This window comes from Oncorhynchus clarkii, chromosome 3 (genome assembly GCF_045791955.1).
Source record: "Oncorhynchus clarkii lewisi isolate Uvic-CL-2024 chromosome 3, UVic_Ocla_1.0, whole genome shotgun sequence".
Lineage (NCBI taxonomy): Eukaryota > Metazoa > Chordata > Actinopteri > Salmoniformes > Salmonidae > Oncorhynchus > Oncorhynchus clarkii.
Genome location: NC_092149.1, coordinates 62,468,142 through 62,480,270, shown reverse-complemented (window position 1 = coordinate 62,480,270; position 12,129 = coordinate 62,468,142). Strand labels below are relative to the sequence as shown.

Genomic DNA, 12,129 nt, shown 5'->3' with positions numbered 1-12,129 from the left:
TAGACAGGGATGTTTGATATGGGCTAGACAGGGATGTTTGATATGGGCTAGACAGGGATGTTTGATATGGGCTAGACAGGGATGTTTCATATGGGGTGAACAGGGATGCTTGATATAGGCTAGAGAGGGATGTTTGATATGGGCTAGAGAGGGATGTTTGATATGGGCTGAACAGGGATGCTTGATATGGGCTTAACAGGGATGCTTGATATGTAGCTCCACTCACCACTGTCCCTGTCCCGACGCTGGCTGTGGAGGCATGCAGCTGCAGCGATCTTCATCTCCAGCTGTTTGCGCTTGGTTGCATCGGCCGGCATGGGGTCGCTGTAGTGGGGCCGAAGGCGGCACTCACGCTGGGCCCTCACCGACTCGGCCGGCTCATAGGCTGCGTCTGAGCTGGAGCGCCTGCAGCCCAGGCCAGAGTTAAGCTGATTGGAGAAACACACCAGTCAATAAACTGTACATGTCATCTGCTAGTGGCTGAAAGAGGCATGGTCAGTGTTGATAGAGAGAGGGAGACAAAGAGAGAGATGTAAGCGTCATGTGAGAGGCTATAGGAAGTGAGTTCACTGTATCATACACTCAGGGCCTGAGAGAGCATTCTCTGTAGCATAGACTACCCCTGTTAATGGTGCCATCATGGGCTGAATTGCAACAGATATTATTCCATTCTGAACCTGATTGGTTTGACAAATGAAATGGTGTTTGATATCCTGAGACACAGACTGTACTTTAAACATGACAGCTTTGACTCTGAGAGGCTCTCAATGTTGCATGTACTCAGACCAACAGACAGACCGACAGACCAACAGACGGACAGACTGACCGACCGACCGGCCAAGGGCACACATCTGTTTCCTTCACGGAATTACTTGGGAAGCCTTGGAATGGAATGGAATAGGAATTCTAGGGAATAGGAATGCAAGGGAAACCTTTGAGGTTGTAGAAAATATCCCAAATAGCAGAGACAACAGGACAAGTCTATCCTTTTTAGATAAACAATGGAATTTCCCAACAACACATGCTAGGTGCTGTTCAAGAATGGATTGGGTGGATTGCGTTGGTGTCTGTCAAATTATTCATGGTGGGCCTCATTATGGAACTGTGGATCAGGTGAAAGGTCATCAGACTGACTCGTAACCGCTGAACCCTCACCCCTGACCCCTCAACTCTCTACAGACGCACATTCAGCATCATTAGGCTATTGACAGCATTGAGTGATAGCAGCTCATTGATTGACAGATCATCATTGATCGGCCCCCAAACTGCTAATGTCTAGATTCTGTGGTTCCTAGCATCAGCTTGATAAACAACAGATAGCTGCAGACCATTACATGATAAACAACATTGCTGTGGATAAAAGGGCATTGGGGTAAGTTTTCATATTCAAACAAAACGAGGATGGGAAATAAGACTCATAGCTAAGGCTCTAGTATCGCACAGAACAATTAATGACGCAGTTCGATGCAGGTACTAATGAATTGCGGTTTGCCATTGCTGGAAACATGCACAGCCATTCTCCATGCATTTAATAAACAGTGCATGCAACAGCAACAATGACTATGAGCAAAAAGCAATGGTGGCATATACAACGTTAGCATTCGTTCTCACCTATAGCATCCTTCCTCATACAAAATACATGACGGCCATAAACCCAACGACCCTGGCTATCGATGCTGCTGCTGTAACCTCAACCCCAGCAGAGGCTGAGACGTGTTGCTCGGATTATAGCAGAAATTAACACAATGCACCGACAGCTACTGACGAACGGCTAGCGTCTGGATAGCTGCGTTGTTTCACACAGAGAAGACCAGACAGACAGCCGAGCCAGCAGAGCAGCACAGCACAGCACAAAGATTAGATGAAGAAGCCCAGTTAGTTACCACCATGAACCTGCTCTTCAATCCTCCCTCTCTGCTGACTCCTGTTCCCAGGCAGATGCAGAGCTGAGCTGAGCTGGGAGGAAGACGCTGAGGCTGAGGCTGGAGCTGCATACCTGCATGCCTGCAGTTGTCAGGGGCTCATCACATACATCTGCCTGCCTGCCTGGCTATGAATGTGTGTGTGTGTGTGTGTGTGTGTGTAGTCCGCCTGCCTGCCTGGATACGCAATCCCTCTATTCTGTTCTGTTCTTCCCTAACCATCCTCACATTCCCCTGTCTGTGTGCGTGCTTCAGCCCACTGCTATCCCCAGCATGTTGAGTGAGTGAGAGACAGAAAGAGAGAGAGAGAGAGAGAGAGAGAGAGAGGGAGAGATTCTCCTTACACATTCTGCAGCTAGTTCCTCTCCTCCTGCTCCTCCTGCTACAGGCTTGTCGCAAGACTCCGCTCCGCAGGCCGTCGTGGTTGTCATGGAAACAGCAGAGGAGTGACAGTCCGGTGGGGGAGCGGTGATGTCAGTGCTTTCGTCCTGGTCACCTGACAGCCTGACGGGGGCCTCCGCCGCTGCAATCTCTGCACTGCAGCTGGAGACGAGAAAGACGGGGGGAATAGGGAAAAAAGAGAGGAGAGAGAGAGAAAGGATAGAGAGAAAGAAAGAGAGAGGGAGTGAGGGAGGGAGTGAGAGGAAGAGATGAGGGGTGTTAGAGATGGCAGAATGGCAGAGGATAGAATTATGATTCCTGGCACCTCTCTCCTCTCCTCCCACCATCCAAATCATTAAGTTTAATCAGACCTCCCCCTCCTCCTCCCTTCCCTCTCTCCCTCTCCTTCCTCCTCCTATCCACCCCTCCAGGGACCTCTCCCCCTCCTCTCCTTCTTCTCTCCCCAGCAGAGGGGCTCAGGGGCTGGGTAATTTGACGCATCAATTCCCATTAACACCTGAACTCCTGGACCACAGGGCAGGATGGCAAGATGCTGCCTCCCATCACTCTACATGCATCACACATCTGCCTCTGGTTCCTTTGTGTGCCGACCAGCCATGCTCCGAGCATGTGTCAGCCGTGTGTGTGCGCACCCAGGGACATTGCCTGCTCCTGAGCTCTCTCCACATAGACATGCATGTATGTGGGCATGCATACACACATACGCACACATGTACACACACACAGAAAGTATGAGCTAGCTGCTGAATGAACATTAGAACAGATCAGTCTGCCTTCCACAATCATGGTGTCCGTTCACGTCACATTGTGATTGACTGCACTATACAGACAATGGAGAAGAAAAATCACAATATCCTTCCCAAAGCTCCATTTAAATGTATCTCTCCTGGCAAGATAATAGCCTAGCTATTTGGCCAGGGATGTAAACTGTACCCTAGCAATTTGCAACATTCTACATTTTATTCATTTCCGTCAATCATCAGTGTGAAAGTCAATATTTACATCATGTTTGTGTATTTCAGGGATGGGCAATTTTGACGGAACTCATGAGGGGCCGCGGTGGCTCGTGGGTCTGCGTACCCACATCCATACCCACTCCCCTCTTTGCAAGCAAAACATTATAGCAGCCCCCCTGTGACAGTGAATATTATTATTTTATTTTATTTTAATTTATTTTTTGAGTTTTACCCCTTTTTCTCCCCAATTTCGTGGTATCCAATTGTTGTAGTAGCTACTATCTTGTCTCATTGCTACAACTCCCGTACGGGCTCGGGAGAGACGAAGGCTGAATGTCATGCGTCCTCCGATACACAACCCAACCAGCCGTACTGCTTCTTAACACAGTGCGCATCCAACCCGGAAGCTACACCGTGCCCCTGGCAACCTTGGCTAGCGCGCACTGCGCCCGGCTCGCCACAGGAGTCGCTGGTGCGCAATGAGACAAGGAGATCCCTACCGGACGACGCTAGGCCAATTGTGCGTCGCCCCACGGACCTCCCGGTCGCGGCCGGTTACGACAGAGCCTGGGCACGAACCCAGGGACTCTGATGGCACAGCTGGCGCTGCAGTACAGCGCCCTTAACCACTGCGCCCCGGGAGGCCGAAAAAATATGTTTTAAAGTAAATTCCTTGCAATTCTACACATTTTGCCACAGGGCGTAGAGAAAATGTTGCCGTTTTAAAGCAAGTTTGCTGAATTTCTACACATTCTGCCATGGGGTGGAGATAAAAATGTGCAGTTTTACAGCTAATTTCCTGCAATTCAACACATTTTGCCATGGGGTGGAGAGAAATGTTTGCAGTTTTTAATATGATAACTGATAGTCAATGGGCCCCAGACCAGTCAGTAATTCGAACATGCTTACTACAAGTTTAGATACAGTACCTTCGGAAAGTATTCAGACCTTGACTTTTTCTACATTTTGTTACGTTACAGCCATATTCTAAAATAATTAAATCGTTTTTATAAATGTTTTATTTATTTATCATCAATCTACACACAATAGCCCATAATGACATAGCAAAAACAGGATTTTAGAATTTTTTGCTAATTTACATATTATATATATAAAAAATGAAATATCACATATAAATAAGTATTCAGACCCTTTACTCCTTTGGCAGCGATTCCAGCCTCACGTCTTCTTGGATATGACGCTACAATCTTGGCACACATGTACTTGGGGAGTTTCTCCCATTCATCTCTGCAGATCCTCTCAAGCTCTGTCAGGTTGGATGGGGAGCGTTGCTGCACAGGTGTTTTCAGGTCTCTCCAGGGATGTTCGGTCGGGTTCAAGTCCGGGCTCTGGCTGGGACACCCAAGGACATACAGAGACTTGTCCCAAAGCCACTCCTGCGTTGTCTTGGCTGTGTGCTTCGGGTCATTGTCCTGTTGGAAGGTGAACCTTCGCCCCAGTCTCAGGTCCTGAGCTCTCTGGAGCAGGTTTTCATCAAGGATGTCTCTGTACTTTGCTCCGTTCATCTTTGCTTAGATCCTGAATAGTCTCCCAGTCCCTGCCACTGAAAAACATCCCCACAGCATGATGCTGCCACCGCCATGCTTCACCGAAGGATGGTGCCAGGATTCCTCCAGACGTGACGCTTGGCATTCAGTCCAAAGAGTTCAATCTTGGTTTCATCAGACCAGAGAATCTTGTTTCTCATGGACTGAGAGTGTTTAGGTGCCTTTTGGCAAACTCCAAGCGGGCTGTCATGTGAGGAGTGGGTCAGTCTGGCCACTCTACCATGAAGGCCTGATTGGTGGAGTGCTGCAGAGATGGTTGTCCTTCTGGAAGGTTCTTCCATCTCCACAGAGGAACTCTGGAGCTCTGTCAGAGTGACCATCGGGTTCTTGGTCACCTCCCTGACCAAGGCCCTACTCCCCTCATTGCCCAGTTTGGTCAGGAGACCAGCTCTAGTCTCATAACAAAGGGTTTACTGAATAGTTATGTAAATGAGGTATTTTGGTTTTGCAAACAAACCTAAAAACCTGTTTTTCGCTTTGTCATTATGGGGTATTGTGTGTAGATTGCTGAGGCACTGTAGCTGGCCGCTAGACTAATTTACCAATCTAAAAACTATTTGCTGACATGTGCCAGCTGATTGACTGCTGATGCACAACCAAATTTCTAAATTGCGCCTTGTGTAATAATTATTCTAATTCCCAACAGAATGTTGAGACCCCGACTGAGTCCCCCCCCATTTAAAAAAATATATATATATTTATATGTTATTATTGGTCTACAAAAGAGGGGCTGGCCGCCAATTGCCCATTCGTGGTGTATTTGCTTTGTCTTGTCATCTCACATCACGGCCCTACACTATTTCACAAACCCTGTCTCTCTAGTCCCATTTAACCTGCTGTACTGCCATCTATCTCTGGTCTGTCATGTAGAATAACATCTACTCTGTGAATTTGCATAATTTGTCCTCTTAATTGGTAGTTACACAACTCTGTGGTGTCCCTGTCTGAAGCCTCCCTCTCTAACTCAGAAAATCATTGCAGAAGGATTTGATGACAGGCACGAAGTTCGAAATTGAACAAACCCATCGTAGTTTAACCATGCCTGACAAGAATAGGCCCCCGAGAATGGTTCTCATCCGCTTCCTACGATCTACACCCCGGGACAAGGTACTTAAAGCGGCGCAAGAAAAAAGTGGTGTTCAGTGGGAAGGCAGCCGGCTGGACCTGTCCAAGGAACTAGCAATGAAGAGGAAGACGTTTGCAATGGCGGAGAACCAACTACACGAGAAGAAAGTCAGGCATACACTGGCATTCCCAGTGACCCTGCTCTTTACTTGGAAGGGATTATTTTCAAGGACAATGTGGAGGCAGAGAGATTCTTGCTGGAGCAAGGTGTTTAGCCCAGATAAAGAAGACGAGACAAGGTACAACCTATGTGTTTGTGGGATTCTGGGGAGTGTTGCTACAGTAATTTAGCCTTTCAAGCGCCTCACAGCCCATAAGGAATTTTGAGTTGAGACAGCAGGTTATCTTTTGCAGCATCAAAGACAGTTATGTGATGATTAACTCATCGAGAAGCAACGTTACGTTCCTAGTTGTTTTGTTTTATTTTGGGATTGGTTTTCTACATTTATTTACACTGTTTTTTTGTACAGCTGGAGCATATATAATGTTATATAATGATGTTCATTAGAGTTGTCACGAGTGTTAAATGGGACACTTCACGCTCACAGGCTATAAACATAATCTCTTGGACTATAAATGTTTGTGGTAACCAAGAAGAGGAAACGATTTTAACATATTTAAAATCCAAACAGGCAGATATTGTGTTCATACAGGAATCACATTTAACAGATACAGAGGCACTGAAATTTAGAGTAGACTGGGTTGCAGAAGTTTATCATAGCTCATTTAATTCCAAACAAAATGGGGTGATTATTCTGATTAACAAAATAGTTAATTTTGTCATTTTGAAGCAACACTCTGATGAATTTGGCAGGCTTATCTGCATTGAGGCTCTTATAAATGGGATTAAGGTAGTATTATGCAACATAAAACAAGGAGTATCCAGATTATGAGGTCAACTGTCCTGGGAAATATGGAGGGGCAGATCGTCCTTGCTGGAGACTTTAACCAAGTAGTGGACCATATGATTGATAGAAGTAAATGTACAAGTAACTCCATGCCAGAGGATAGACTTGCAATACTTATGCTAGTAGAAGATATGGACCTTAGAGACATTTGGAGATTAGTGCATCCTAATGATAGAGAATATACTTTCTTCTCTCACTGTCATAACACACTCCAGAATAGATTTCTTCTTGATATCTAATTTCATGGTTAATAATGTGATTGATTTCAAGATTGGGCCCTTGCCCTCACATATCATGTAATAGTAGTGTTACATGTTGATATAAACTCAGAAAATGTGAGGAAGGGTAGATTTAGCCTCAACACCATTCTATTACAAGATGAGATATTTACCCAAACACAAGCAGATGATCTTAGATCCTTTTTGAAATCAACATAGGGTCAACTGAAAAGGTTTCCACAGTATGGGAAACCTCTAAAGCATATAGAAAATAATAGCACATGAGTCCAAAAAATAAGAGAGAAGGGGCTGAGGCAGTAAAAAGATTAGAATCTGAGATATGTGGCCTGGAAAGGGATTTGGCAAGACATTTCACAGATAGCACATTTCAAACTGCCTGCAAATAGAAATTTCAGTTGCACGAAATGTATTTAAAAAAGGCAGAATATGCACTGTTTAGACTTTAGAACACTTCTAATGTAATTCCATCAATAAAGGGCAATAAGATGGTAACCTCATTGAAAGAGATAAACAGTGTGTTTCAATGTTTTTATGAAAATTGATATTCATCCTCCTATTCAGCTAGCCCCATAGATATGGATACTTTTTCGTCTGGTATAGAATTACCTAGATTATCAGATGACCAGGTACAGGACCTGCACTATACTATAACAGAAGAGGAGGTTAAGAGCCGCCATTTTATCTATGAAAAATCACATGGTCTGGATGGCCTTCCTGTAGAATATTCTAAAAGTATATTGATATTCTTGTTCCTGTATTGACAGTGGTTTACCAGCAGGCATTTAAAAATGGCTCCCTTCCAGACACCTTTAATGAGGCTTTGATATCGCTGATTCCTAAAAAGGATAGAGATACTACAGAACCTGGGAATTTTAGAGCTATCAGCCTTTTTAATGTGGATTGTAAGATTCTTACTATGACCGTTGTGATACGCTTAGAGAAGGCACTACCTAATATTATAGTGACCAAGTAATATTTATTAAGAACAGAACCTCAACTGATAATATGAGGAGGCTCTTACATCTCATGTGGTTAAACCGCTCAAATATAGTTCCTACCGTTGCTGTCTCTTTAGATGCTGAGAAGGCATTTGATAGGGTATAGTGGGCTTTTCTCTTAAGAACCCTAGAAATATTTGGTTTGGGACCAGACTTTTGTAAACGGATAGGGATCCTCTATTCCAATCTTAAAGCAACAGTACTTACGAATGGAATTATGTCTCAATGTTTTTGTCTTTCTAGAGACACATGGCAGGGTTTCTCACTCTTCCCTCTCCTGTTTACCATCATCTTAGAGCCTATTGCGACAATGATAAGAACCAATCCAGAAATTAGGGGTGTACATGGAGGAGGAAAAGAACACAAACTGCTTATGTACGCAGATTATATTCTACTGCTGGTCTCTGATCCTCTTCAGTCTGTACCACAATTACTTACGTCATATTCTAGTATGTCAGGCTACAAAATTAATTGGGATAAGTCGGAAGCAATGCCAATTAATACCATATGTTACTCTGGAACAACTACCCCATTTCATTTCAAATGGGTTCCTACTGGGATGAAATATTTGGTTATTAAGGTGCGCTCAAATTTGGAGAAAGTGATGGGACTAAATTTTGAGCAACTAATAGTCAAGATTCAAATAAATTGAAACAAATTGTATTGGTCACATGAGCCGAATACAACAGGTGTAGACCTTACAGTGAAATGCTTACTGACAAGCCCTTAACCGACAATGCAGTTTAAAAAATACGAATAAGAAATAAAAGGAACAAGTAATTAAAGAGCAACAGTAAAATAACAATAGCGAGACTATATACAGTACATGTGGTACCGGTACAGAGTCAATGTGCGGGGGCACCAGTTAGTCAAGGTAATTGAGGTAATACGTACATGTAGGTAGAGTTATTAAAGTGACTATGCATAGATAATAACAGAGAGTAGCAGCAGCGTAAAAGGGGGGGGGGGGGGGGCAATGCAAATAGCCTGGGTAGCCATTTGATTATATGTTCAGGTCCTGGATGGCAAGAAGCTTCTCCCCAGTGATGTACTGGGCCGTACGCACTACCCTCTGTAGTGCCTTGCGGTTGGAGGCCGAGCAGTTGCCATACCAGGCAGTGATGCAACCAGTCAGAATGCTCTTGATGGTACAGCTATTCCCCCTCAGTCTTCAGTCTTCCTCTTTACGACTGTCTTGGTGTGCTTCGACCATGTTAGTTTGTTGGTGATGTGGACACCAAGGAACTTGAGACTCTCAACCTGCTCCCCGTCAATGCGAATCGGGGCGTGCTCGGTCCTCCTTTTTCTGCAGTCCACAATCATCTCCTTTGTCTTGATCACGTTGGGGGAGAGATTGTTGTCCTGGCACCACACAGCCAGGTCTCTGACCTACTCCCTATAGGCTGTTTCATCATTGTCGGTGATCAGGCCTACCACTGTTGTGTCATTGGCAAACTGAATGATGGTGTTGTAGTCGTGCCTGGCCGTGGAATCATGAGTGAACAGGTAGTACAGGAGGGGACTTAGCACACACCCCTGAGGGGGCCCTGTGTTGAGGATCAGTGAGGCGGGTGTGTTGTTATCTACCCTTACCACCTGGGGGCGGCCATCAGGAAGTCCAGGATCCAGTTGCAGAGGGAGGTGTTTCGTCCCAGGGTCCTTAGATTATTGATGAGCTTTGAGGACACTATGGTGTTGAACGCTGAGCTGTAGTCAATGAATAGCATTCGCACATAGGTGTACCTTTTGTCCAGGTGGGAAAGGGCAGTGTGGAGTGCAATAGAGATTGCATCATCTGTGGATCTGATAGGGCGGTATGCAAATTAGAGTGGGTCTAGGGCTTCTGGGATAATGGTGTTGATGTGAGTCATGACCAGCCTTTCAAAGCACTTTATGGCTATAGACGTGAGTGCCACGGGTCTGTAGTTATTTAGGCAGATTACCTTAGTGTTCTTGGGCACAGGGACTATGGTGGTCTGCTTAAAACATGTTGGTATCATAGACTCAGACAGGGAGAGGTTGAAAATGTCAGTGAAGATACTTGCCAGTTGGTCAGCGCATGCTCGGAGTACACGCCCTGGTAATGTTATAAAGCAAATATTGTAAATTGGAAAGTATACCCAGTACATAGATGTGAGTTGAGCATGTAATATGAACAATTATGAAAGTGTTTTTGTTAAGAGAGGGATGTGATTTGAGAAGTTATAAGAGATAATTGTTTTCCATAACTTTGCACAGTGAGTAATCACCGCCCGAAGTGAGTTCAGGAGTTGCGCCAGCCTGCCAGAACCGCCCCTTTTGAGCATAAGGTGTAAATGATGGGTTACGAATTAACACAGCGTTCCAGAAAAAGCATGAAGTAAAGTATCTTTGAAAGTGAATTTAAGTAGGACCATCCTGTTACTCTGCTCAAACCATAATATTACGCTACTCTCATCACCCCATTCGGGAACCATCAATACAGATGGCTAGCCTATCTTCAAATAAGCATCTTCAATAGCGAATTGAAGAAAACTAAATTCTGTAGTTTTGTTCAAGACTACACGACAAGTCACCGCATACCGGACAACTACGAAAAAGGACAACAGTAGAGGAGTTGTTGGAACCATTTCGGACAATCAGTGCCTTACAAACGTGCCGCGAAAAGGCCCAACCCACTTTCCAAGGCTGCCCCGTTCACTGAGAGATCCCCGGCAAACCCAGGCATTTCACGTACATACATTCATGATTTCTTTCTCAAAGCGGGCGGAGGTTCGTGTGTAAGGTATAAGGTTAGTGTAGGTGAGAGTAGTTTCTGAATCTGCCAATGTTAAGTGTCTCTGTCCCTCGCTCCCTCTCCATCTCTTCTTAACAAGTATCCATGTTGTTGTCATTCCGCTAGGGACCTGTTTTCAGCCAGTCAATAACCGGTGCAGAGTATGTATGTTTATCTTGTGTTTCCATTTAATTAGCCAGTAAATAAATAATTAAACCAATTTGTGTAGTACTGAATCATAAATAAGGCTCAGGTTTTTGCAGATGCAAGGAGGTTACAACTATTCAGAATGGTGATATGATACGAGGTTATGATTAATAAGTTGACTGTTTATAGATGTGATAGCTAAAGACCTTTTAGAGTTTAATTCGGGAGATGGTAACTCTTTCAAAGAACCCGCTCGTGGTGCCCCAGATCCTAATGAGTTCATTGTTACATGATTAATTTAATCGGGTAACAATCAAACATAGTTAATTACATAAATAACAGTCTTCAGATTAATGTTAAACAGAATATTCCAGACAGGTATTTTAAACAATATGACAAATTAACAAAATACTTTTTGTGGGAAAAGAAAAAACCCAGGATTAATATGAAGAAGGTGTGCTCACCAAGGGATGTAGGAGGCTTGGCTTTACCATATGTTAAATTGTACAATTTATCATTTGAAATGGCTAAATTTGCGAAGCATTGGGGCAAAAGGGATGCTGGCTTGGATTGGATAAAAATAGAGTTTGAACTAAGTTATATTTTCACCTCTATTGATACTCTGTCACATAGTCTTACAGGGGAGAGGTTTGTTGAAACTTCCAACCCAATTTTGTTACACTCAAAAGAGGTGTGGAGAACAGTACACACGATATGTGGAATATCACATCTAAAACAAGGATACTCATCATTGTGGCACAATCCTAGGCTTACAGATAGGAAAGAAGTCTGTGTACTGGAAACAGTGGCTAATGAAAGGAATTCATACTATAGGTGATCTGTACAATGAAGATGTTTAAATGTCATACTCAGATTTGGTACAAAAATATGATGTCAGAGACAAGGGACATTTCTGGAAATATTTACAATTGAGAGAATGTTTGTTAACCGTTGATCCAAAAATGTGGTTGAAGGCTTCGTATCCTCCTTCGTATCCTGTGTGATGCAATTTGGAGCCTCTAGAGGCACGCAGAGGCCAAATCAAGCTCTGTACCGCATCACGGTGTGCCTCTCAAATGCTGTAACAATGCGGAGGGCTCCGTATAGCT

General features: G+C 44.2%; 1 protein-coding gene across 3 annotated transcripts in view; it reads right to left on the bottom strand.

The window, feature by feature from the left end:
* Positions 1-12,129, bottom strand: part of LOC139400928 (uncharacterized) — an 80,269-nt gene that overhangs the window by 9,845 nt on the left and 58,295 nt on the right. For all 3 annotated transcript variants that reach the window (XM_071145473.1, XM_071145464.1, XM_071145478.1), the window contains exons 4-5: positions 2,267-2,465; positions 227-428 (exon numbers count right to left, since the gene is read on the bottom strand). In XM_071145473.1, the coding sequence (XP_071001574.1) occupies positions 227-428; positions 2,267-2,465 (401 nt within the window). The remainder of the gene's footprint in view (positions 1-226; positions 429-2,266; positions 2,466-12,129) is intronic.